This window comes from Nicotiana tabacum, chromosome 23, assembly GCF_000715075.1.
Source record: "Nicotiana tabacum cultivar K326 chromosome 23, ASM71507v2, whole genome shotgun sequence".
NCBI classification, from domain to species: Eukaryota; Viridiplantae; Streptophyta; class Magnoliopsida; order Solanales; family Solanaceae; genus Nicotiana; species Nicotiana tabacum.
The window spans coordinates 110,634,538-110,660,270 of NC_134102.1; the positions used below are offsets into that span (position 1 = coordinate 110,634,538).

The window sequence follows — 25,733 nt, forward strand, 5'->3', positions numbered from 1 at the left end:
GTTCTAGCTAATATAGAAGAAAATCTATGAGTGGATCAGTATATAGATAGATATAGATATACATGTAGATATATAGATACGAGTGGTCTCCATGATTTGATATAATGAGTTTACATGTTGGCTATTAGTAAATAGACATGTAGTAATATTGAATTCAATAATAGAGGTGTATGATTTACTAAAGCAATACGATATAATATGTTCAAACAAGTCTGATCACAAATTAAATTTATTAATAAATTTTTAATATTGATCGTGTATCGCGGGTACGACTATTAGTTATATTAAAAATAAAAAGTGACAAATTATAATATTTAAAGGACAAAACAAGCATTTAAGAAATTCAATCGAGATATGAGGAGATAATGTTGGATTGTTCAAATTGAAATCTGGGGTTTGATTTATGTGAAAAACAAAGTTGGAGCGGAAGCATGATTTTTATTTTACCCTCTTATAATTTAAAAAGAAAACTTTTTTTTAAAGAAAGGCAAAGGAAGCGCATCGGACGGCTCTAATCGCTCAATCAGATCTGATATTAACAGGCACTGACTATTTATTATATCTAAGAGAGAGAGAGAGAGAGAGAGAGAGAGAGCGCCACATAAGCTTGACATAACTCTCTGCTGATTGCTCACAGTAGAATCATCTTCGTGACCACTTTCGATCGAGCTATCCGTCAGGTTCTATCTCCGATTATTCTTTGTGAAAGTCGTTTTATTTTATGATCGTTTTGGTTTGTTCACTTTAATTTAGGGTTTTTGATGATTGATTCTGATTGATCAAACCAGAAAAAATTATGGAGATTTAGTTCTATTTAGCTGTGAAAGGTTGGAATTATGACTGTTATGTTTGCTATGCCTTGGGGTTTTAGGCTGGTGATAACAGCTGCAACGATTGAACACCGAGTTTTTTCTATCTGTATTTGATTTTTTAAATCTTTTAGGTACTCTTGTGTGTGTGTCTCTCTCTGTGTCTGTGTCTGTGTGTGTGGTGAGGTGGTAATAGCAGTTGTCAAGACTGAACTTTTACTATTCTGGGTTTGAGATTTTTTTGTTTAGGCACTCTTCTGTGGGCGCCTGTGTTTTGTGGTGAGGTGGTAATAGCAGTTGTCAAGACATGAAGTTGTCAAGACTGAATATTTACTGTTTAGGGTCTGAGAATTTAGGGTTGTTTAGGCATTTGGGTTATGATGGCTTTTGTTAGACGTAATTAACTTGTTGGATGAAAGTTGGGTTATCTCTTGAGCAACGTGAGAAGTTCTTATTTTTCTTTTTTCTTTTTTTATCATCTGAATGTTACTTTCTTTGTTTCAGGGGGCAATAAGTGAGATGGGTAACAACGGTGCTGAAGACATGAAAATTTGTGGGTTTGATGATGCTATATCTCCTGAGACCACTGTTGAAATAAAGATAAAGACATTGGACTCGCAGACATATACATTACGAGTGGATAAATGTGTAAACATCTTTTGCCTTTTGTATTCTGTGCCTTAAGGAAGAAGGCTCTTTTACCTGTCAAAGGGGAGAAACAGGGAAAGAAACAAATACGGAAGGGCTATCCTTCCATTAGTAATTTGTTTATATAGTTCGTTAGGAAATAGAACCTTTTAAGCAAGCATTTCCAGTGCATATGAGCTTGTAATATCTATGAGAACTCCAGTTCCATTTTCATGTCTGATTTGAAGCAGAATCACGTGTACACTAATCATTCTATTAAGTTGACATTGGTAACTCTTTTCTCTCTTTCAAACATGCTTCAATACTCATGATAATGCTTTTTCTCTTTTTTCTTTTTTGCTTTGAATGCAGGTTCCAGTTCCAGCACTGAAGGAACAAATTGCCACAGTTACTGGTGTCTTGTCAGAACAACAACGGCTCATATGCCGGGGGAAAGTGTTGAAGGATGATCAGCTCCTTTCAGCTTACCGTATCCTTCTTGTTATTGATTCTTCTTCAAGGGTACCACTACTTGTATCCAATCCTAGGATTCCGGGACTTCAATTTAGATACTTGAATTCCTTCATTGATTTACATAATAGATGTAGAAGATGGACACACTTTGCATTTGGTTGTGAGGCAACCTTCATCAGAAAGCACCCCTGATCCTCAAGGTTTGTTATGGTTTGAGCCGTACTGTGTTTCATTTGGAAGTAGACACGAAGTGCTAGAGCAAGTCGAACTTCCCTTGTTGTTTAGGTTATGCTCTTGTGATCTCACTTTGTTGTTATAATGTTTAATTGTTGGATATTTGGAAACTCAGTATTATTGAGGAAAGTAATCGCAGATAAAACAAATCAAAGACATTTCGACTAAACTAGTTGTTTGCAACCTAGGTGGTTGAGTTGACCAAAAAACAGCCGTGGTGGTTGAAAAAAGGGTAGAAGAAACAATACACACATTGATGAATGCTTTATATAGATCCTATCATGTTTGCGAGTTCTTTCTAGTCTTCAAAATTTATGGAAACTTGTAGGAACTGCTAGAAGAAAAAAATAAAAAATTTGATGGATGTTTTATGTAGATCCGGCCATGTTTATGTGTTTCATAACCTTCAAGATTTATGAAAACTGTAGGGACTGCTTCTGCATCAAGTTCTGGGCATATTCAAGGAAACCGAGTGGGTCCTGGTGTAGTTGTTGGAACGTACAACTTATCCGAACATGGAGATGGAACTTTTCCTGACCTGAATCGGGTAGGCATGCTTCTTATTTTTTCCTTGTGACAGTGTATGTAGACCATTTGCCTTATGTTTCAGGAAACAAATTAATTTCTACTTTCATATTTATAAGATTATCTCAGCTGTGCTTGGGTCGTTTGGAGTTGCAAGCGTTGGCAACGAGGGGATTGATCTCAATGTAAGTTTCATCAGGCCTCACTTTTGATCCTATGCTGATTTTTGAAATTTCCCCTGTTCTGTGGAGGACTGCTGGAGGTGGTTCAATAACTTTCACATTTATTTCATGTTTACTAATTTTCTTTGTCAAAGGTTGACGAATTGCATGTGGACCCACTCATCTCTTCTTGGGTGTGTGGTTTATTAAGATGCCAGGCACACCCACTTTGTGCTCTTTTTGAGGGTTTTTTGACTTAAAAATTGTTAAAAGTAATTTATCCAAAATTTGACATAAATATATTTGCCATTGCTATGAATTGTATTACTCAGGCTTTCCCGTTTTACATGAGGTAGTTTTGTCGTGAAGAACCTTCTAAAGATAAGTATAACTTGCATATTATGCTAGTGAGAGTAAAAATATATTAAAGTGAAAGAAATTTGTGTGGTAAGGGAGACATCATATATTAAAGTTGAATTACTCATAAATGAACCAGAATTTTCAGAGGAAGTAAGTTTTGTATTAAACAACACCAAAAACCAAAAAAAGGAAAAAAAAATCATCTCAAACATTTTAGGACATCCCAAATTGAGAAAATGTGTCATATAAAATTTGATGGAGGGAGGTGATGTATTGAAATTTTCAGTTCATCTTGATGAACAGAGAAGTTGGTATTGGTAAATGGAAATGTTAATCAGTGAAGGTGATTCGCATGACAATAAAAGGAAAATACCACATGTTGGAGCAATTAATGAGCATGCTGCAGTACTATTATACTTGGAGATTAGGTCAATACTTGACGACGCCTTTATGCTCTTGTGATATTTAAGTTGTAGTTATGTGGAATGTTTGTACTTTAATGGACAATTATAGATTTTTTTTAAAGAAAGTTCATTTTCACATCAAATACATTTGTACTCTCCATGTATATTATACATGTAATAGAATCACCTCTATTAACAATAAATTCTTCTTGCTTAAGCGCAGGAGGAAGGACCTTCCTTCCCTCTAGTTTCAAATCCATAGAGCAATTCTATAATTTACCCTTCATTGAAGAAAAAACCCTTTAATGAAAGAAATCGAATGTGACTGTTATAGTTTGAGTTTTCTTTTATTTCAAGTGCTAACTAACACGATTGATTTCTATGATTTACAACACTAATTGTGGTAATCTTGGAATGCCATATAACATTAATATCAGATCGTTAAAACTTTAATAACCATAAGAAGGGAAGTTAGTTATTCACTTTTCTTTAAAAAATGTGGTGTGCAATGTAATCTTGTAAACTGGAATGGAAGTGTGAATGATTTCTGTTGATGGAATGGGAGGTTAGTGGTTTACGCTGGTGTAGTCCTGTGCATGGATTGTGGTATTCAAAAACGGCATATGATATCCATGTTTTTTATGTTTGTTCCAAACTTTGGGAACTTCTTGGAAATTGACATTTTCCCTCAAAAGCCTTGCTCAACACAAACTAAGAACCCATCATATTTCCAAGGAGATCCTGCATTTTAACCCCACTTTACCTTTCATGTGCTCTAAAAGGCTGCACTCATTTTTCTTCTGAACAAGCCCCATTTCTAAATTTTGAAGACATACATGCATTTTGTTTCAGAAGGCATGATTTTCCAAAAGGTGCCAATTTAGCCCGTGAAAATATAACTCGCAAAAGTTTTCCAAACTTGGGAGGGTTGAGTCGGGTATATATTCGTTGACAGGTCAATTCAGGCATAACCCAAACAGGTCCATCTACAAGTTTGGGTCAATTTGAACTACCTATAGCGCAAATTGACCCGTGACAAAACTTGTCAAATAAAGCAGAAATAATTTAAGGTTTGGTTTGTAGGTGGAAAAAACTTTTTTTTTTTTTGAATTTGGCGTGTTAATTAAGAGTATATATTGCATTTGTTTTCAGTTGGGCGGGTTTGGTTATAACCCATTATTTAGCCATATTTACCACCTATTCTTTTTTCACGTAAGTTGTGTGTGTGTTTTGTGTTATTTATTACTAAATCAAAGAAGATAACATAATGAAAGATATATACAGCATTTTTAAGGAGAATGTTTTTTAATTAAAAAGGACAAATAATGAACACACGGAAGTAATAATTTTTTTTAAATTGGTAGTAACTTTTTGAAAAATCTGATTCAAGAACAGTACATGCATCTTTTGTGCATATGGCTCTACAAGAAAATTGACCTTCCTTTCTTCCTATTGGAGAAAGAGAAAAATAGAATGTATCAAACTCAGATGGGTAAATGGTCAAATTGTCATTCATTTTTTTCGGAGTTAAATTGCAGCTACAAAGCTCCCCCCCCCCCCCCCAAAACCAACGGAACAAAATGAAGATAGAGGTTGCATTTGATATGGATCTATAGATCATTCTTCCAATTTTATCTTGATATATGTGACATACCCTCGACATACCATCTATTCCATTTATTTGCTATGTCTGTTTGCTCTGACAGTTTGAATTACTCCTATGTCTTATAGTTTGAATTACTAGATCTTTTATTTCCAATCTGAATCTCGGTATCTAGTGAAAGAATCAAATCATTGAAGGAAAAGCGAGAGATATAGGCATATTCAAAAAATCTCGGAGTAATCTTTCTTTAACATTCCGAAGAAGTAATTGAGTAAACCATTGACATTAGTTCAAGGGGCGGCAAAAAGGAAGAGTAAACCTCACACCTTTTTACGCATGATCCTTGATATGAAATAAGTCGATGAAGATAAATTCATTTTCAAAAATTTGAAAGTGATAAATGTGCAATATGCCTAGTATCTCATTATACAACCACTATGTTTTCCTTTCTTTCTCATACAACGTGCGTATACATACAAAGTTTGAAGGAGGAGGCTTGGACCGGCAGGAGGATTTATTCAATTACATAGTTTGGGCTCATAATGAAATTGGTTCTCGAGTGTATCTTATCAATCTTTTTTGGCCAGAAGCTCTTGAATTATTGTTCTATTTCTATAAGAAGATTCATTTAATTATTGTAGGAATGCATAAAAAAAGATGGCAGTTCTCGAAAACTGCAAAAAGGAGATTTACTTTGTTTGTAATGTCACCGTTCGAGGAAATAATGTTCTTTAACTAATTGAAAAAGTCAAATAATAAATACAGGGAAGTAATGAAGTATTAAAATTAATTTTAACTATTTGACAAATATGGTGGTTTCCGAAAACTTAGAAAGTAGATATTATGCATTTCTGATGTCACCATTCAAGGAAATAATGAAAGTTTTATTACTTTATATAGTCAAATAATGAATACAAGGAAATAATAAAGTTAAAAATATTAATTGTAAGCACAATTGTACCCTACATCTTTATTAAAAAAATATTTTAACCCTACTTGGAACGCACTTACGAAGAGTAAATAAAGTTCACCGATACTTTGTGTTGGGGTTTCTGCTTGAATAGTAGAATAGATAAGTAAATTTACCTGCCCATCTTGACCAAGTAAACATAGGCCATGTTATGACCCAACCCGTTTACTGACTAAACCTATTCAATCTGTCCAAATTTAGCACAAGTTTGACACAGCTAGTTTAGTACATTTCCGGGCCTCGAGGAATATATCAAGTTACCTAAATGGATAGCTTGGCAAAACAAAGTTTATTGGCTGAGGCTGAGATTTAGTTTTATGAAAAGCCATTGCTTCATTGCTTGAAGCGATGCAAAGCGAAGGGGTTATTGTTTCATGGGTGAAACCATGCGCTTTAGAGAAGTTTGCGCTTAAAAAAATGGTGCACAAAGTGATCCCAATGAGAATTGATTGCTTCTTTGAATCTTAACTTTGAGGAGTGGATTAATATTAGCAATTATATATCGGATGCTGAAATTAGGTAGTTTAATTGTAATTTTCAAAAACGTTGGTAGCAATTTGACTTTAATTGTACTGAATTTATAGATGTTTGGTATTTTTTTAATTTCCCATAAATTGTGGACTTCACTTTAAAGAAGGTGTGATTGACTTCTCGCTTTTTGCTTCAAGCTTCATGGACCTTGTCGTTTTTCTTTTTCCGGCCTTATGCCTTTAAAAACACAGTGCTGACTGCTGAGTGATATTAGTGACTGCATATGACATGTCTGGTTCTCTAGGAACTTCAACTTATTGTAGTAGCTCTGTTTACTATTTACAGTTAGGTGCTGTTTCAATATGTTCTTTATTTAGGGCTTTCTAGTGTTAACTTGCACCTGCATACACATGCACGCTCATTTCATTGTGGGCTTTCTAGTGTTAACTTGCACCTGCATACACATGCACGCTCATTTCATTGTGGTTTGGGAGGGGGAGGGGGAGTTGATTGCAGGACTTGATTAGTTGTTTTGTAACTTGTGGACATCCATGCTGTATCATCTGTAGGGTCTTGGTGCAGCTAGTATGGGAAATATGAGAAATTCTGACCAACTGCAGACTGAACAAGCTAGTACAACCAATCAATCTGGTTCCGGTATTGGCGCTTCTGCACGTGCAACAGGTTTCCCAGTGGAAGCTCTGCAACCACCGGTAACTTTTCCATCAAATGTTTTCAGGCATCTCTTTGTCTGATGTACAAAGCAACATGTTCTCCATCTCCAGTATCATTTCAGTGGTAGAACATTGTTGTCACTTATTCCAGCTTTTCTCCTTTACGGCTCATTTATCTGTGTTTTTCTTGCAGGTTATTCCCGATTCTCTGACAACTTTAACACAGTATTTGACTAATTTGACTGAAGAGTTCAGAGCAAATGGTAAAAGTCCCTTTGTCTTCTTTGCCACTGACAGCCCTCCTTGGAGAGGGATGAGAGGTAAAAATTGTTCTCATATGTGAAGTCTACTGTTGTCAGCAAGGAGACAAAGTGAGATTGCATTAACTGTTGGGATCTGTGGAGCTGATAGACCAGATTCTAATGCACCCTCACATACCACTAGACAGAGAGGCCTTCCAACGCCTGCATCCTTGGGAGAGGTGATGCTCTCGATGCAACAATTACTCACTGAGCAAGCTGCAGAGTGCTTGTTGGTATGTGCTTTAACTTTTAGCAAATTCTGTTTAAGCCTTCCATTATTTTAAAAAAAGTTTCTGGTTGATTTGTTCTGCTTATTATCCTCTTGAAACTAATCCGCAGTTCGAGGATAGACTTCTTGAAACCAGTTGAGGGAGAGTTACTTTCCTATTATACAGGAGAGTGATAAGTAATGAAGCTTCCTATATCTGGAGCTACTTAACATAACTAGCTTTTTGGGAATGATGATAATGAGCTAGCAGTAAGTGATTGAAGAAGTAGCGTTGTAGAAACCTTGGAGCCAAATGCATTCTACTAGTTTTGCGTGAATCACATGAATTCAAAATTAACTTTATTGTTACTAAACTTTGATAGGACTCAAAGTTTATGGTTGTTTTATGATTACCTATTTAGTTTCTTTAAGAGTACTAATATTCTGCTTACTTCTAAAAAGAAGTTATTGAAAAAAAAAAGATTTATCCATCAAACCAAAAAAGAAAACTGAAAAAGAGAAGTTCTGGATTTTGCTGTCTCTTAAGGGACTACCATCAAGGTTCTGTTTGGCCAATGCTTGTCTTTTCTTTTCTGACACTGTAGCTTTCTCATTCAACTGAAGCAAAATGAAGTATAATATTGTTTTTCCTCCTTTTTACAACTTTCAAAGTCTTATAAAAAAGAACGTAAAATTGGTATTTTGGTTAGTCATATTATGTGGAAGTACCAATTACTGTTAATCTCTTCTTTTATACCCATCAAGCTTCAACTTACGACAATTATTTTACCATGATTTGAATGATCTGTAGAGTTAGATATCTGAATTTGTAACAGAACTGCTCTTATATCATAACTGCGCTTAATGACAATTCTATATGGGTTTGGTCTTCCCGGGATGCTAAGGAAAAGGAATATATTAGTATGTCTATACAGTTGTAGCTGGAGGTACTATTCAGCATGAAGCAGAACGTTGTTCCATGTGACAATTAATTTTCTGGTATTTCCTGCTCTGCACTTGACTGCAGCAATTTTCGAGGCTGCTAGAGAATCAAGCAAATATCACAGAACCAACACAAAGATTGAGAATTCAATCGCATGCTTTAAGAACTGGAGATCTATTCCAAAAATTAGGTGCTTTGCTGCTTGAGCTTGGTCGGACAACAATGACATTGCGAATGGGTCAAACAGCGGTAGGTTTAAATTCAATTTGGATGAGGGTAGTATTAATATTATATCCTAGATTTGCTTGTCTTTATGCTGGCAAGAATGTAAATCGTGCTGACAAAGGAACAATGAACTTAGGATGATGCTGTGGTGAATGCTGGACCTGCTGTTTTTGTGTCTACTGCTGGCCCTAATCCTATTATGGTTCAGGTGTTTTACTTGTCTGAGATATACGTTATTTATCGAAGCCCATTGATGTGGATGCTCAAGTTCATTATGTTTGATGATGTGCAGCCACTACCTTTCCAGCCGGGTGCAAATTTTGGTGCCATTCCTGTTGGAACTGTACAAAATGACAGTGGACTTTCTGGACCATCTATTGGTTCTGGTTTTACTCCTAGGAATATTGACATCAGAATACGAACAGGTTTTTTCTCATTCTTGTTTGCATTGATGGCACCCTTTAGGATGGACGTGAACCTTTTTAGAGTCGCTAGATCCACATCTTGTTCATGCGTATCTTCTACTTGTTACTCACTCACTTGTACCGTTAGGTTCATTTACGCCTTCAACTCTTAATCGAAGAGAGCCTGCTGGTTCACAGCGTCCAGTTCAAGCTACTCCTGCAGCTTCTAATGGTGGAAATCCTGATCAAGAGACCAATGGAGGCACTGGAAGCTCTGCTGCCATGGAGTCTGGAGTGCGGGTGGTTCCTATCAGGACAGTCGTTACTACAGTTCCAGCTTCTGTTGGGCATTCAGCTTCTGATTCATCTCGAGGTTCCATGGGATTATTTTATCCAGTTTTAGCAAGAGTTCAACATATCAGCTCCAGGAATACTAATAATTCTGCAGCTGCTCAAGAATCTGCCGTAAATAATTCACATGGAGTTGAGGCTGAACAACCGCCTAATCCTGATAATGCTGGGGAACGGCAAACTAGTGGATTTGCTGGTGCTGAAGGTAATTAACTAACCATGCAATAATGTCTTTTTCCTCTCAGCAGGAATTTGGCCCTTTAAGATTTTTTCTGTCAGGTTTCTAAACATTAGGCTGAAAATGGTTGAGTCGTTACAGGGTTTATGGAGTACTATTTGAGTGATCTCTTACTATTTGACAGCACATTACATCCACCATTTTTTTTATGATAAAGTGGCGGTAAGTATGTCCAGTAAAGAAGTAGATCTTTTATCTTTGTTGCTTTCCACTGTCACTGGCATTTGATTTGAGTACATGTCCTGTCTCTTCCACTATATCTCAAATCAAATTTCATAAAACCTGTATCGATGAGTAGTTATGCTTGCATCAATATTGTTCTTAGCTGCTATACACTCCCATTTAAGTTGTCAGGCAGATGATCTTTTATGTATGGAAGGTTGATTCTGGTCAGGGTGTTAGTTTGTTTCTGTAGTTTATGAATAGAGGAAGGCATAAATGCCATGTGGGTATTATGGCTTTTGGTTTTCTGATTGCTTGGTCTGGTATAATTTCTGAGGTTGCTGTTGATATGTTTTGAGTATTCATATTCATGCAAAAAAAACCAAAACACACACGCACGCACACACACAAAAACAGACTCATTTTTGTTCTTTCTAAAAAAAAAACAGACTCATTTTTGTTTGGGATAACGGGTTTCAGGTAATTTTGGCTCACTTAGTGAACTATCAAGCAGTGAAGAGTTCTCCACACAGTTCCAAAGTAGAATTGACCAAATTTATAGGTCATTTTTCACTGGAGAAAATCTACATCCTGAGAATGTCAGTGGGGGTAACAATTCTGCCACTGGAGGTAGTGTGGCTGCTGAAGACATTGGTAATTCTCAGGCTACGGCCATGGTAGCAGGCGAGGAAGGAGTTATTTTGTCAAATATACTTCGTCATATCATGCCGATTATCTCTGAATCTGTAGGAACTGATAATTCATCTAGTGATAGACCAAATCTTGATGAGGATAGAAGTGACCATGATTCAATGCAGGTATTTTCAGCCCCTAGACATCTTGTTTAGTAGACTAATTTGTGGTCATAGTAGGTTTGAAAGAGACAGAACAGCTTAATTTTTTGAGAAAGAAGACTCGATAGATTCTTGAAGGCCATCACTTGTGAAACAGAAATACTTACCAGAACTCTCTATCTAAAAATGTTTTGCCTTGTCTCAGGGTCAAGAAAACACGGAGCAAGCAAGTTCTTCAGATAGGTGCCACAATCCTTCATTGCCACCAAGTTCAAAGCGTCAAAAGGTAAGTGCCCTTTTCTCCATATCGTATACTTCGAATAACTGCCAAAGAGAAAGTTAAGCTGCAAAGCTATGCCGCACACCTCCTGCTGGGCAGATAATATACAAAAAAGGAAAAAGTAGAGGGATGAAGGGTTGGGGCAGGATAGAGTGAGAGTAGGAGCAGATATGGTATGTTGTGATTGAGAGGATTTTTATTTTTTAGGTTCAAAATTATAAGGCTGATTGCTGATATCAATGTCACATGAACTACCTAAGTATACAACGTTGGTGACCCAAAACTTTGCTAAAGGTTAAAGTCATTTGCCTGATTGTCTTTTGGGGAATGGGAAGGTACTAATATGCCGACTCTTCTTCACTAGAAGTCAAGAAGAATGAAATGTGTTTTTTTGGTCGAATCTGTATATTAGAAAATTTGGTTTCAGAATAAATTGACAGGTTCTGGACACAAGCTTAATGCGTGTAATTTTATGAGCCTGTTTGAAATAGAGCTGAAAGTAGTATCAGGTTTCTTTCTATTTGACCAACAAGTGTTAGTTTAAGATATTTCTAACTAGATTAACTGTTCTTTTGGATTGCAAAACCTTCTGGATGTAATCCAACTTTGGCTCTACATTAATGTGTACGTAGTAATGATGGGTGATGAGATGGTGATTTATCGCCAAGGCAAGTGAAGTTGCTCTAGAGCAAAGTGGGATAGGACACTCCCTGATTGGAGGGGTTTTTTTAGAAGGGGGTGGGGGGTTGATTAATGGTTAACTTAGTAGATCTGAATATTTTTATTATACAAGTGTTTTTTGGCTTGGTCATTCCATGAATACTTGTTGGGGTTACAGTGAACAACATGAACAAAATCTTTTGTTGGTTTGAAATGTGTTGTAACTCCTTTAGTGTTACAGGCTCACTAGTTATTTCACATTGCATGTTCACCTGTCCAGAAAATAATGTTACTGATTTATGATGCAGCGGGAATGATTTCAAGGTCCCAAGTTCATGCAACGTTTCCAGCCATGATAATGCGTTGCAGCCTTCTTTTTGATGTTTCGATCTGTATAACGAGATCTGAGCGCTGCTTTGGCAGCACAGCTGTAGTAGTGAACACTTTCCAGATTCTATAGTATTGCCTTGTTGGTCCTCCATTTAAGTTCTGCATTTTTGGCTCTTCATTCTGGATATCAAGGAAGTGTATAATCATATAGCAAGTCAGAAGGTCCTTGCATGGACAACTAAGTTATCGTTCTCATTTTTAAAGCTCTATTATGATATTCTTCAAACAAATGTAGAAGAGGTTGAAGAAGGGGCAATGATCCTGAATTTGTGAGGCAACGGAGAGTTGGGGTGAGGGTGGGTGGGCGGGCGGGCGCTATTGGCAGCTGTGATGATCACCTTTACCCCAGTTATTTATATACAACAATATTTAAACAAAAACTCATGCTTGTGACGAAGATGGAGATTTTTTCTAGTATATCTTTTGTTTCTACTCTATAATTTGTTCAATGAGGCTTACGTTTGTCATGCGAAATTAAATGTATGTTCGTTTGATGTTTTCCTAAACAGAAAATCGAAGCTCTTATTATTTCTTTTTTCCTTTTGGATCTATTTTCTGTATCTTATATGGGATTTATTAGGTATTTCTGTTTTTTCACGTAGTATAGAACTGAGAGTGTTGCATGAAGTCATGAACGATTAATGAGAGTTGAGAGGTGAGACGTATGTAAAATTCATAGAAAGAGACTATTAGAAGCTTTAAGATTATAGGCGACAAGGCAAATTCAGTATTACTAAAGGAGCTAATCATGTTCTGATAATACTTTAAATGAGTTATCTAGATAAGGAAAAGAAAGAAAGAGGACATTGTAAATTTCTTATTTGGTCAGATTGGAGCGATGTTACGATTTTAGACTACTCCATTTATTACGGGAATTTTTAGATCTAAAGTTATTAATAAGCTATTCTTATTTCTCCAATGCTGGACTGCTTTATTTGTTTTCATTAGTTAATTTTTCTATCCCCATCCATTTATTGTCTATTCTGCCCCAGTAGAACCAGACATTGACCCTATTGAGGATTTCCGTCGAGTTTTAAACCCAGAAAGATTGTTGGACTTGAAAAAAAAAAAAAAAAAGAATCGGTGGCTTTGAATTTAAAAACAATTTGGCGTTATTATTTTAAAATTTTAAATTGGAAAACAATTAAATGCGTATGTTTTTTGCTCCTTTTCGGACACTTAACTCCCGTTTAGCCATAGATTTTGGCTTCATTTTTTCAATTGTTTTTTCAAAAAACGTTGCTTGTATATGAAAGATGATCATGTTTTGGAAAAAAAACTTCAAAAATTTTTAAATGCCTTATTCCACTCACAAAATTTCAACTTTTCTTCAAATAAAATGCATGTACAAATACAACTTCAATTTTTAAAAATTATTTTTCAATTAAATTTATGTCCAAACGCTAACTTAATAAAAAATTTAAAAACAAAAGAAGCGTGTTTTTGATGATTAAAAAAAAGGATAGAGCGGGTTTGGGCCAGGCTATATATTAAGTTGGGCTAGGCCTGTCAATAAACAGGCCTAAATCAATATCACGGGCTAAGTGAATGTCATGGCTAGGGTATCAGTAGTATAAACTATAAAGTCTTCAGTAGCTCACAATTCAATTCAATCTCCGCCTAGGGTTTTTGCTGCCGTGCCACTCCCCTCGTTTCAGTTCAGCTTTCAGCTCTTTCAACTCCACAGCCATGGCCGAACAGGTACATCTCTTTCACAACCACTTTATATAAATAAGTTAGTAACTTAATCACTTTATGACTTAGGAATCTGAATGATTTGCTTCTTTTTTTTGTATTGTTGTAGACGGAGAAGGCGTTCTTGAAGCAGCCAGGTGTTTTTCTTAGGTGAGATTTTTGTCTGATAAATCTTCTTTTTTATGTTTTGTGTTCGGTTTTAGAAATTGTTTTAGGCTAAGGTTTGTTTTATTTGTGTGATTATGCAGCTCGAAGAAGACAGGGAAGGGGAAGAGACCAGGGAAGGGAGGTAACCGCTACTTCAAGAGCATTGGTCTAGGGTTCAAGACTCCTCGTGAGGCTACTGAAGGTCCGTATACTTTTTATTTCGTTTAATTGCAGATCTAATTCTTTTTTATGTGAACAAGTACAAAATTAAGCAGTTGATCTTAAAGTTGCTATGCAAATTAGAGGTGTCCATTTTCGGTTATTGAATCCGTTTGGCTTTAACTTTTGCTATGGAAATGCTTCTGATGCATCTTTCTTTTGCTTGTTTTTAAAATGTCCCCAGTTACTTGCAATGTAGTTGGGAATGTTGTGATCTGTATTTTCAGAAATGATATTCATTACGAATGGCTGCTCAGATAAGGGTATATATAGTGCAATAGATGATGCAATGTGAGGAGGACGGATAGATTCTGGTGAATGAGTACAATTTAGTGCATAAGAAGGAATATTATTCTGTATAATGAAAATTGTGAGGGACTGTATGTTAGGGTACTTATTGCTGGTAAGCAGGAAAAGTTAGTTGTGCCTTTGTATATTGTTGGCTCAATGGTTCTTCTGGCCTTGATAATCTATTTGCAAATTTATTATAAAGTAACCAGTAGGATAATATAAGCTAATGTGCCTATATCATGAGGGGCTTGGATCACAGTCCAAAAAAGATCTTGTATTTTACTTGGTTCTCTGAGGGTGTCAGCAATGACTTTAAACCCAGCTATCCTTGTGAAAGTCATCAATGAAAATTGCTGCTTCCATTGCATCACTGTACGTTTCTTCAATGATTATGTGGATATCTTACCTTAATGTCCATTTATGTTCGTAAATTAAGGAAAAGGGAAGTTATTTCTAGGTTTTTAGTCTAGTTATTTGCTTTGTTTTCTACTACAACATGTTGTGATGCTGGTCTATTACTGAGCTCCGTGACAGCTTCAGTTAGTAAATTTATTTTTACTCAATTCGGGATCCATCATTTTTTTACATGGAAAAGTTCTTAGGAGCTCTTATGCAGAGTATGAGATAGCTGCAATTAAAAGAATAACATCCTTCCAATTCCAATTTTTTGTTTCTGTTGTACTTGGGCAAGTTTATGATTTATGATTTGATGAAATAGCACACTGGACAACAGCATTCTACTTTGTGTATCACTCCTTATTTATAATGCTCGCGTTTAGGTACTGAAGTAATTGATAATTTCAACCTTTATTTGAGCTGCAGACTTGTGAATTTATACCTGGTTATTGATTTTGCTTGCAACTTCTGATTTGATCTAATTTAGTTGTTGCATCTCTTGTATTTTAGGTACGTACATTGACAAGAAATGTCCATTTACGGGAAATGTTTCAATCAGAGGTCGTATCCTTGCTGGTACATGCCATAGTGCCAAGATGAACAGAACCATCATTGTTCGTCGGAACTACCTGCATTACGTCAAGAAGTACCAGAGGCAAGTCCTTGTCACTTCTAAGTTAATGGCTGCTCCACTTGTTTTATGAATTTTAATTTAACATGAAATACTATACAGATATGAGAAGAGGCATTCAAATATCCCAGCTCACATATCACCTTGCTTCCGTGTGAAAGAGGGAGATCATGTTATCATTGGACAGTGCAGGTCAAGACATAGTTGCCTTTTCCTTTAGACATTGTACTGTTTATCTGCTATTCCTAATTATATCTTTCAACTTGATAGGCCTTTGTCCAAGACTGTGAGGTTTAATGTGTTAAAGGTGATTCCAGCTGGTTCTGCTGGTGGCGGCAAGAAAGCATTTACAGGAATGTGAGCAGGTGTTTCTTCAGTTGTCACTTCTAGAGTATGAAAGTAATTATGTTTAAGACTGAGAAGAGGAGTGACGTTAAGACTTATCTACTAAAAGCTGTTTGCGTTTGCCTTTGAAGGCTTAAATTTTGTATGGATACTTGCTACTTATCATTAGTAGGAGTTCAGATTTCAGTTTTCTTGTTACCATTCTTATTTCCAATCAAATGTTCTTCCTGATTGCCCCACGAGAGAAATGTCTATTGTTGAGATCTTTAGGTACTGTTAGGAGGTTATCCCGTTTTAGCGTCTCTGTGGTTGCTATACTGTGGTGAGCTACTTAGTAGATTTTGTGCCATATAGTAACTTCTTGGGAAAATTGATATTGCGCCAGCCAGTTGATCCAATAACTTGGCGTCTATAAACTCTTCATCTGGTTTGATTTCCCACTTTTGCGCACTTGATAGTTGACCCTTAGCACACTCGGATGGAAATTGATTTGGTTGATTTGTACCGATTTGGTATTAAATTTAAAAGCCGGCAATGCCAGGCTTTGCCTTGATATTGTCGAAAATTTTGAACTAAAATTAACCAAGCTAGCTTGTTAACATCTCTGTTTGAAATTCTTTAAGTATTATCATGCATTTTTATAGTTTCTGTTCATATGTGACTTTGGGTATAAGTTCGAAGAAATTAATATAATTTGTTTGGACCAAGGATGCTAATTGCCCCATACCATTGGTAGTGATTGTTAATTGTCCAGTTAATACTCTCTGGACATAAAGTGAGGAGATTAGTAGTGATTGTTTACGTTTTTTATATGATTTGATAATATTTTTCATCATAATGAAATCAAGTCGACGAGTTTATAGTCTTTCTGTTAGTAAGCATGTAAGACTTGCGCATAATTTTACCTCGACTTATCTTTTGAGTATCTATGAACTCAAATAAATTTTCTTTTCTAGTATAAGTTCTTGAAACGAAACCAATTAAATAAAAGCAAGACGGGATGAAATTCGAAGCGATAACTGCGCGTTATGTTAATTTATTTTGGTTTGTAAACTTAGCAAATAATGTAATTGGTTGGTCCCCACCCCCACCCCTCACCCCACCCCACCCCACAAAAAAAAAAGACTTAACTTAAGAGCTTGTTTGGACATAAGAAATTTTTCCTTTTTTCCTAAAAAAAAATCAAAATAATGTTTGGTTATGAAAATTTTATATTTTTTCAAATCCAATTTGAAAATGTATTTTCGTTTCGAATTTGAAAAACTGCTGAGAATTGAAAAATTGAAAAGTTGGTATTTTTAAGTTTTACAAATTTATCCTTGTTATAAGAAAAATCAAATTATGGTGGATGTCTACTCTTCCTCCATGATCTTCTCAAATGTTTAATGACATATTCAATGACATATTTCTATGCTTAATGACATATTCAATGACACATTTTTCTTCACTTTTCATGCCTATATAAAGGCCTTGTAATAGATAAGAAAATACACACAATGGAAGAAGAAAATCTCTTCCTTCTTTCTATCTCCATTTCTTGTTCATGTTTTACTAAATTGCTTGTATTTCATAACAACATTTCTTATTCATGTTTTACTAAATTACTTTTATTTTATAACACGTTATCAGCACGAATTGCCCATTTCATGATCTTCTACTTCAAGACTATGTAAATTATAAGCAGACAATGAGATCAAGTTCAATGAAAAATGTCTTGGATGATAATACAAAGATAAGTTTTACATCCATCTAAACTCATTCATACTTTCATATCTTTGCATTAACTTTATGTGCAGTGTTTAGTTAAAATAGTTTTTTTCAATTGTATCTAGTGAAATAAAGAACCGGAAAGGTATGTCTTTATTTGCTACATCTCTTATAGGACAAAATTAATATTCCAACATATATATATGTTCTGACCGTTTACATACTATGTTAGATAATTATTAAGATAATTTAGTAATAATATTTTTACCATCACATGATGTATTTCATTGAAAGCAAAATTATCAAATATGTAGTCGATTTTACGGTACCTTGCAAATTTGACATTCGAATATACAATCAATATAAACTCATTATAGTTATAATTTATAATAGTCACGGTTATGCATTAAGCCTTAAATATTTTTGCTGGAAACATAAGGCTCATTCCTCCGTATTGAATTTTTTTGGTGAAGTTCTTATAGTCTTTGAAATATAAGTGGTTATAGGTTATCTGCACCTTTTCTCTAATTAATTTATTAAAATGTAAAAATGATTGTATCATTTTTTTTTAAAAATGGCATATATCCTAACTAACATTTTTGTTACAGAGGAACTCTTTCAAGGTTGAAATAGTTATATAAGTCTTCTTGAAAGTTAATTTACTTATGCCTATAATTACGAAGTAATAATATTTTAAAGGCTCGAGTGCAAGTCCTAGTGAATTTTGGCATATTATGCCAAAGATTGAGGGTAAGACGATGTGTTCAAGTCCCAACGCACTATGTTGATGAAAAGACGTTGGATTCAAGTTCCAACGCATTATGGCCTAGCATGCCTTTATATGGGTAAGGCATTGGGTTTGAGTCCTAATGCACCATATTGATAATAATAATAACTAAAGAAAAATAATGTATTTTTCAATAAAAAAGCATGAAGCTTGTCCCACTTGATTTGCTCAATTCTTGAAGTGAATGTGATATCAGTGCATGATAAGTCTAAATAAAGAAAAGTGGTTGACCAATGAATGTGAGCGAGCGAAAGGCCAAAATAATAATAGTTATCACTATGGTAATTATAAAAAGGGAGAAATTCATTGAAGAGAATGTGACTTGTGATAAACATTGAGATTGCATACTCATTCCTGAAAGTGAATATGAAAATATATATGTGATAAAGATTATGCATAATAATATACTTGTACATGGTTGGATAAATACTACAACTCACCTCTAAGTGAGGTTTGAGACAAAGAAAGATAATGAATATTACTGTGTAATTACATGAATATATCATTGGTCGCATACGTGTGATACGCCAAAAATATTTTGTCAAGCCTTATGAAAGTTATTAAAAGCAAAATTGAAGTAAGAAATTATTTTGCTTATGATGATTTTGAACATGACAATTATTATGATATGATTCTCTTTGTGAAGGAAACATTCATTATTTGGATGGTGTGACAAAAGATTTTGTAGTACAAAAGCAGTTAAGAGCTCTGAGAGAACTAATTTGTTACTACCCGCATGAATGAAATTATTCATGACATTAATATTTTAGTAAGTCTCAAAAGAAACATTCTGATTTACAAATATATTAGCCAAAGTGGTTGGCATATTTAGACTATAAATAAAAAGAAGATTGAATATCTTTATATTACTATAATCATACCGGGTAAATATGAAAGGTTACCTGACTTTTATTCTATTTGTACTACACAAGTATAAGCATGATGATGCAATCACAAGCCACAAGTAAACTAGAGGTTTACTTAAATAAATATTAGTTGGCATGACCGGTTGACCATCTCGGTTCAATTATGATACAAAAAAATTAATTGAGAATTACATTGGCATATATTGAAGAAATATAAGATTCTTCAAGAATTCTCTTGTGCCGCTTATTCTCATGATATACCAGTTAAAGTTGGGATTGAATCCCTTGATTTCTGGAATGAATAAAAGGTGATAAATATATGGGCCCAGTCACCTTCCATGTGGACCGTTTACTATTATATGATTTTAATAGATGCATCTATTCTATGGTCACATGTGCATTTGTTATCAACTTGCAGTTTGGCTTTTGCAAGATTGATTGCTCAACTTATTAGAGCACAGTTCCAGAATATAAATTATGATGATTTATCTTGATGATACTGGTTTAAATCCAAGTTGGTTTAGCAAAAATTGTATGCCTCCAATTATATCTAAACCATTGGTTATGAGAAAAAAATTGCCAAAATAAAATTTGGTATGTGATGTATTATTTAATATACAACAGCACTTGTACGCATCTAGCCAAGTTATGATAAGTTCTCCCTATCACAATCGGTTCGGGGTCAAGAACCAAATAATTTTCATCTAGAAATATGAATGTGCTATATGATTTAATTGTTCCACCACAATGCACAAAGATGGATCCCCAAATAAGGCTAGGGATATGATATGTCTTGGTGATCCCAACAATAGGGAGAGAAAATGGGCAGCTGAAAAAGTAATGCATGTAATGAATTATTATGAGTACATCTAAATCCTCATACGAGAAAACGTGAACTTAAAGTTCAAGTGATAATTCATTTGCAAAATATTGCCAGGCATATTTGCTGACCCAAAGCTAAATGTCATATTCAACTGCTAATGCTCCAAATAAAATAAAGTTTATAATAAATAGAGTCTATGGCATGCATGAAGTATAATAGACTAATCGGTTCCAAAGATAAAACTCCTCGAAGAAAGAGATGAGCAAATGTTCAAGATGGTCATAATAAGGAGGCAAGTGCTCTAAAAGAACACCACGACATAACACTTCATAAGACCTCATGGGAGAGGTTCAGGTACCTGAAAATAATAAGATAAAGAGATCTCAATAAGTTATGTCTTTATTGGGTAATAGTAGAACCGATTTAAATGATCTTAATCGTCGACAATATTGTTAATATAATGTAGAGCTCAATATTATTAATATTGACGAGGATCTTGAGCTCAAATCTATCATGAAATTTGGACAGATAAATGATTGGTCAAATGAAAAATATGCAATGAAATTTGATTTCACCTGAAAAATATAAAGTTGGACGGATAGTCCCAACACCTGAAAGTATAAAGCCAGTGGAGGTATAAATGTGTTCTTGTGCAAAAAAAAAAAGGTCAAGTCGATAGACATAAAGACGACTTGTGTCACAAGAAGATTTGTAAATATCCTGGCATTGATTATATAGAGACATGTTATCCTGTGGTGGATGTCGCCATTTCAGGTTTTAATCTGGCAATACAAGAAAAATGTGATATGCGTATAATAGAAATCATTGAAGAATTTAAATTGTTCTGAAGCATATTAAGGTTTCCAATAAATTTATTAAATAAAGCTTCAAAAATCCTTATACGGATTGAAACAAGCAGGGCGCATGTGGTATAATTGCGTGAGTGAGTACCTATTGAAAGAAGGGTACAAGAATGATTCAATTTGACCTTGTGTCTTTATAAAAAGATCTGAATCTAAATTTGTTATAATCACCGTGTATGTTGATGATTTAAATATCATTGGAACTCCTAGAGAGCTTCCTAAAGAAGTAAACTATTTAAAGAAAAATTTTGAAATGAATGATTTTGGAAAGACAAAATTTTGTGTTGGTCTACAAATTGAGTATATGAAAAATAGATTTTTTGTCCATCAATCAGCATACACTAAAATATTTTTAAAGCGATTCTATATGGATAAAGCACATCCATTCCGACCTCATGAAAATAATGAAGAGCTTTTTGGTCTCGAAGTACCATATCTTAGTGTCATTGGTGCACTAATGTATCTTTCTAACATTACAAGGTCTGACATAACTTTTTTAGTTAATGTCTTAACAAGATATAGCTCTACTCCTATAAGGAGACATTGGAATGGAATCAAACACATATTGCGCTATCTAAAAGGGACTACCGATATGGGATTATTTTATGGCAATGATTGCAGTCCCGATCTTGTTGGTTATGCCAATGCTGGGTATTTATATGACCCACACAAGGCTCGATCTCAAACAGGCTATTTGTTTACATATGGAGGCACTGTCATATCTTGGCGATCGACTAATCAATCAATCGTGGCTACTTCATCTAATCATGTTGAGATAATTGCTATTCATGAAGCAAGTCGAGAATGTGTATGGTTGAGGTCTATAATACACCTTATTCGAGACAAATATGGTTTGAAGTGTGACAAACTACCAACAACTTTGTATGAAGACAATGCAGCATGCATAGCCCAGTTGAAGGGAGGATTTATAAATGGGATAGGACAAAGCAAATTTTACCAAAGTTATTTTTCACACATGATCTTCAAAAGAATGGTGATATCAATGTGCAACAGATCCGTTCAAGTGATAATATGGCTGATCTATTCACCAAATTTCTACCGACGTCAACCTTTAAGAAACTAGTGTACAAGATTGGGATGCGAAGGCTAAAGGATGTGAATTGATGCTCTCATCAGGGGGAGTTAATATGCGTTGTACTCTTTTTTTCTTACAATATTTTGTCCCACTGGGTTTTCCTTGCAAGGTTTTTAACGAGGCAACCAAAAGGCGTATTTCTAAACATGTGTACTCTTTTTCCTTCACTAGAATTTATTTTCCCACAGAGTTTTTTCCTAATAAGGTTTTAACGAGGCACATTATCTATGGACATCTAAGGGTGAGTGTTATAAGAAAAATCAAATTATGGTGGATGTCTACTCTTCCTCCATGGTCTTCTCAAATGCTTAATGACATATTCAATGACATATTTCTATGCTTAATGACATATTCAATGACATATTTTTCTTCACTTTTCATGCCTATATAAAGGCCTTGTAATAGATAAGAAAATACACACAATGGAAGAAGAAAATCTCTTCCTTCTCTCTATCTCCATTTCTTGTTCATGTTTTACTAAATTACTTTTATTTCATAACAATATTTCTTATTCATGTTTTACTAAATTACTTTTATTTTATAATAATTCTATATTTTTTAAATTTATAAAATGACCCAAATCAGTTATTAAATCCAGGTAACACCTACAATTACCCACCATCTGATTGAGTGGCCTAGGACTATATTTTGATATTCACTGTTGAGATCTACAATTTATACTTACCTGAAGGAGCTACTACAACTTCTATTAGGGATTGTTCGTACAATTAAACAATCAGCATGTGTTGATTGTTTGTTTCAAGTAGCATAATCAAGTCGGGGTGGTTTTGATATTTTTTATAAATTGTGGGGTATAAATCATGTTTTGTAATATGGCCAAATTTTCATGACATTTGTCATGACATAATATCCATTATAACAAATTTGTGGTTCATGACATTTGCCATGACATAATATCCATTATAACAAATTTGTGGATCATGACATTTGCCATGACATAATATCCATTATTAGGCCAATGATTTCTTGCTATAAATAGAGGAGTTTCTCCTCATTTGAAAACTCACCAATCCAAGAGCTTTTCACTCTTGTCTTTCTTTCTCCTCCTTTATTTCATTATAGAGTATTTTGTAAGAGAGTGAGTGTTGGGAAACACTTGTGTGAACCCTTTCTTTGGAGTGATCTTGTGAGGTTATTCTTTTGGGGTATTTGGGATTAATTAGAGTATTTACTCTAATTTTGTACTCTTGTTGGTATAGTAAAATTGCTTCTCTCCGCTTGTGGACGTAGGTCACCTTGACCGAACCATGTTAAATTTGTGTCTTCTTCATCTTCTTTAATTGTCGTTATTATCAACTTGCATTGTCTTTGTTATTATCATTATAACGTTGTTTGGCTAAAATTCGCACTACCCGATTTCCCGATCCTAACAAATTGGTATCAAAGCCAGATCTAACCGGGTTAGTTTAAATTGCCAAAATGACTCTAACAAAGTCTTATGTTGAGAATTTTGACCGAAGTGCAAACTTCGGAATGTGGCAATTAAAGATGGAAGCTATCCCAATTCAGGATGGCTTAGATTTGGCATTGCAATTGTCACGACCCCAAATTTCTCTTCGTAGGTTGTCGTGATGGCACCTAGTCTCTAAGACTAGGTAAGCCTATCAATGCGGAATAATCATAAATATCTGAAAATAAATAATCTACAATTCAAATGATTACAACTCCCAAAACCCAGTACTAATAAGTCACAAGCATCTAAGAATTTATTCTCAATGTCTCTATAAGTCAAGGTCTAAATAAAATATAAGAAAGCAACATAAAATGATAGAAGGGGACTCCGGAGTGTGCGGACGCTGGTAGATATACCTCGAAGTCTCCATGTACAGGTAACTCACAGATGTCGGGGCTGGTAAAGAGTACCTGGATCTGCACAAAAAGATGTACAAAAGCGTAGTATGAGTACACAAACAGCGGTACCCAGTAAGTGCCAAGCCTAACCTCGGTAGAGTAGTGACGAGGTCAGATCAGGCCCTACTAGAAAATAATAATTGCATGGTAAAATGTTTAACAATATAATAAAATAAAATAAAAATGAAAATAAATCAAGTAGCATGTCACTATTTAATTACAAAAAAATAATGGCAAATAATATCTCATGGCTGGTAAAATGTACCTGAATCTGCACAAAAAGATGTGCAGAAGCGTAGTATGAGTACACCACGGCGGTACCCAGTAAGTGCCAAGCCTAACCTCGGTAGAGTAGTAACGGGGTCAGGTGAGGCCCTACTGGAATATAATAATGGCATGGTAAAATATTTATCAATATAGTAAAATAAAATGGCATTGGAAGTGAATCAAATAGTATGTCACGTTTAATGACACCAAATAATTGCAAATAATATCTCGTGGAATCAAAACAGAATTTTCTTCAACTTTATGAAAATCACAACAATTAATCGAAAGCAACTATGGCCATAAATCAATATCAACAAGGGCAATATCGAGGTACCGCCTCGTAGTCCCAAATTATAAATAAATTCACAATATCTCATTTCTTTATATCACCGCGGGAGCCTTCACAATTTATTTAAAGAAAATATTTTTCCCGAAATAGCATCCCTCATTTTAGCCACCCTTATCACACCGCATGACTTCTAGTAGTTACCCCTATTAGCCACGCGTATCAAGCCACCCTTATCTCACCGCATGCGTTTTAACACCCAGACCTTATACCACCTCATGCGTATCAATATCTCAATATATCACAATTTGCACCTCAAGTGCTCAAATAATTTAACTTGCCAAAATAATTCAACAACAATATTTTTCCACAATAAAGAGCTCACTGCTCCATCACAATCAGTACGGAGATCTTACAAAAATATTCAGGAGTAAATAATTCAGGAAAATAATATTTCAAAATCTTTAACACGTTGCTTCAATATCAAGTTTAAAAATGCTGAATACTTCAAATTAATAATGTTTAATTTAAAGAAAATCAACCTTCAAATAATGCACAGAATAAAAGAAACCAAGTTCTAACTAAACAGATAAAACAATTAGCAGGAGAAGATCAAACAAATTTAAAATATAAATATTTAATCAATGATGAAGAATATAACAAGATAGAATATTTTAATAAATGCACCACAATGATCTACACAATTTAAAAATATAATTCTTCACATTTAGCCCGTGTACACACTCGTCACCTCGTGTACACGACTTTCAACACATTTCAATAATCACATTAATATCAATTCTAGGGAAAATTTTTCCCACACAAGGTTAGACAAGTCACTTACCTCGACTTGCTCCAATTTAATCAAGTATTATGCTTTATCCTTGATTTTCCGACTCCGATCGACTCGTATCTAGTCATAATCAATTCGATACAGTCAACAAAAATTATAGCAATCAATTTCATAAGAAAATATTATATTTTTCAATAAAATCCGAAATTAGCTTAAAATTTCCCCGTATGGCCCACATCATGGAATCCGGCAAAAGTTATAAAATATGAAAGCTCATTCAACCACGAGTCTAACCAGATAAAAATGACTAAATTCCAACAACGATTCGACCCTCAAATCCACAAATCTATCCAAGAGGGTTTTCAAATTTTTCCAACTTA

At 34.7% G+C, this 25,733-nt stretch overlaps 2 protein-coding genes across 3 annotated transcripts; both read left to right on the forward strand.

Moving 5' to 3' along the window:
* Nucleotides 1–403: 403 nt before the first annotated feature.
* Nucleotides 404–12,782, forward strand: LOC107812430 (ubiquitin-like domain-containing protein CIP73). Of its 2 annotated transcripts, XM_016637527.2 has the most exons (16): nt 404–680; nt 1,314–1,457; nt 1,809–1,926; nt 2,039–2,110; nt 2,573–2,691; nt 2,789–2,854; nt 7,208–7,351; nt 7,506–7,575; nt 7,672–7,847; nt 8,850–9,014; nt 9,127–9,198; nt 9,283–9,415; nt 9,543–9,950; nt 10,626–10,963; nt 11,145–11,225; nt 12,188–12,782. In XM_016637527.2, exons 2-16 carry the CDS (start codon nt 1,329–1,331, stop codon nt 12,194–12,196), a joined length of 2,100 nt encoding a protein of 699 aa, XP_016493013.2. In that variant the 5' UTR covers nt 404–680; nt 1,314–1,328; the 3' UTR covers nt 12,197–12,782. The 2 variants fall into 2 exon arrangements, with proteins under 2 accessions (XP_016493013.2, XP_016493014.2); XM_016637528.2 differs by lacking the exons at nt 10,626–10,963; nt 11,145–11,225; nt 12,188–12,782 and adding an exon at nt 10,065–10,274 and having other exon boundaries at nt 410–680.
* A 1,042-nt stretch (nt 12,783–13,824) lies between these two features.
* Nucleotides 13,825–16,194, forward strand: LOC107812432 (small ribosomal subunit protein uS17). The gene is made up of 6 exons (XM_016637532.2): nt 13,825–13,970; nt 14,074–14,114; nt 14,213–14,313; nt 15,528–15,672; nt 15,751–15,840; nt 15,919–16,194. The coding sequence occupies exons 1-6, from the start codon at nt 13,959–13,961 to the stop codon at nt 16,007–16,009; spliced, it is 480 nt and encodes a 159-aa protein (XP_016493018.1). The 5' UTR covers nt 13,825–13,958; the 3' UTR covers nt 16,010–16,194.
* The last annotated feature ends 9,539 nt before the right edge of the window (nt 16,195–25,733 follow it).

Bases quoted from the DNA above. Each gene is read 5' to 3' on its own strand.
- LOC107812430 (XM_016637527.2), top strand. From the start codon at position 1,329: ATGGGTAACAACGGTGCTGAAGACATGAAAATTTGTGGGTTTGATGAT. The intron at 1,458-1,808 runs GTAAACATCTTT...CTTTGAATGCAG, and splicing joins CATTACGAGTGGATAAATGT to GTTCCAGTTCCAGCACTGAA. The intron at 2,692-2,788 runs GTAGGCATGCTT...CATATTTATAAG, and splicing joins CTTTTCCTGACCTGAATCGG to ATTATCTCAGCTGTGCTTGG.
- LOC107812432 (XM_016637532.2), top strand. The intron at 14,115-14,212 runs GTGAGATTTTTG...GTGATTATGCAG, and splicing joins CAGCCAGGTGTTTTTCTTAG to CTCGAAGAAGACAGGGAAGG. The intron at 15,673-15,750 runs GCAAGTCCTTGT...AATACTATACAG, and splicing joins TACGTCAAGAAGTACCAGAG to ATATGAGAAGAGGCATTCAA.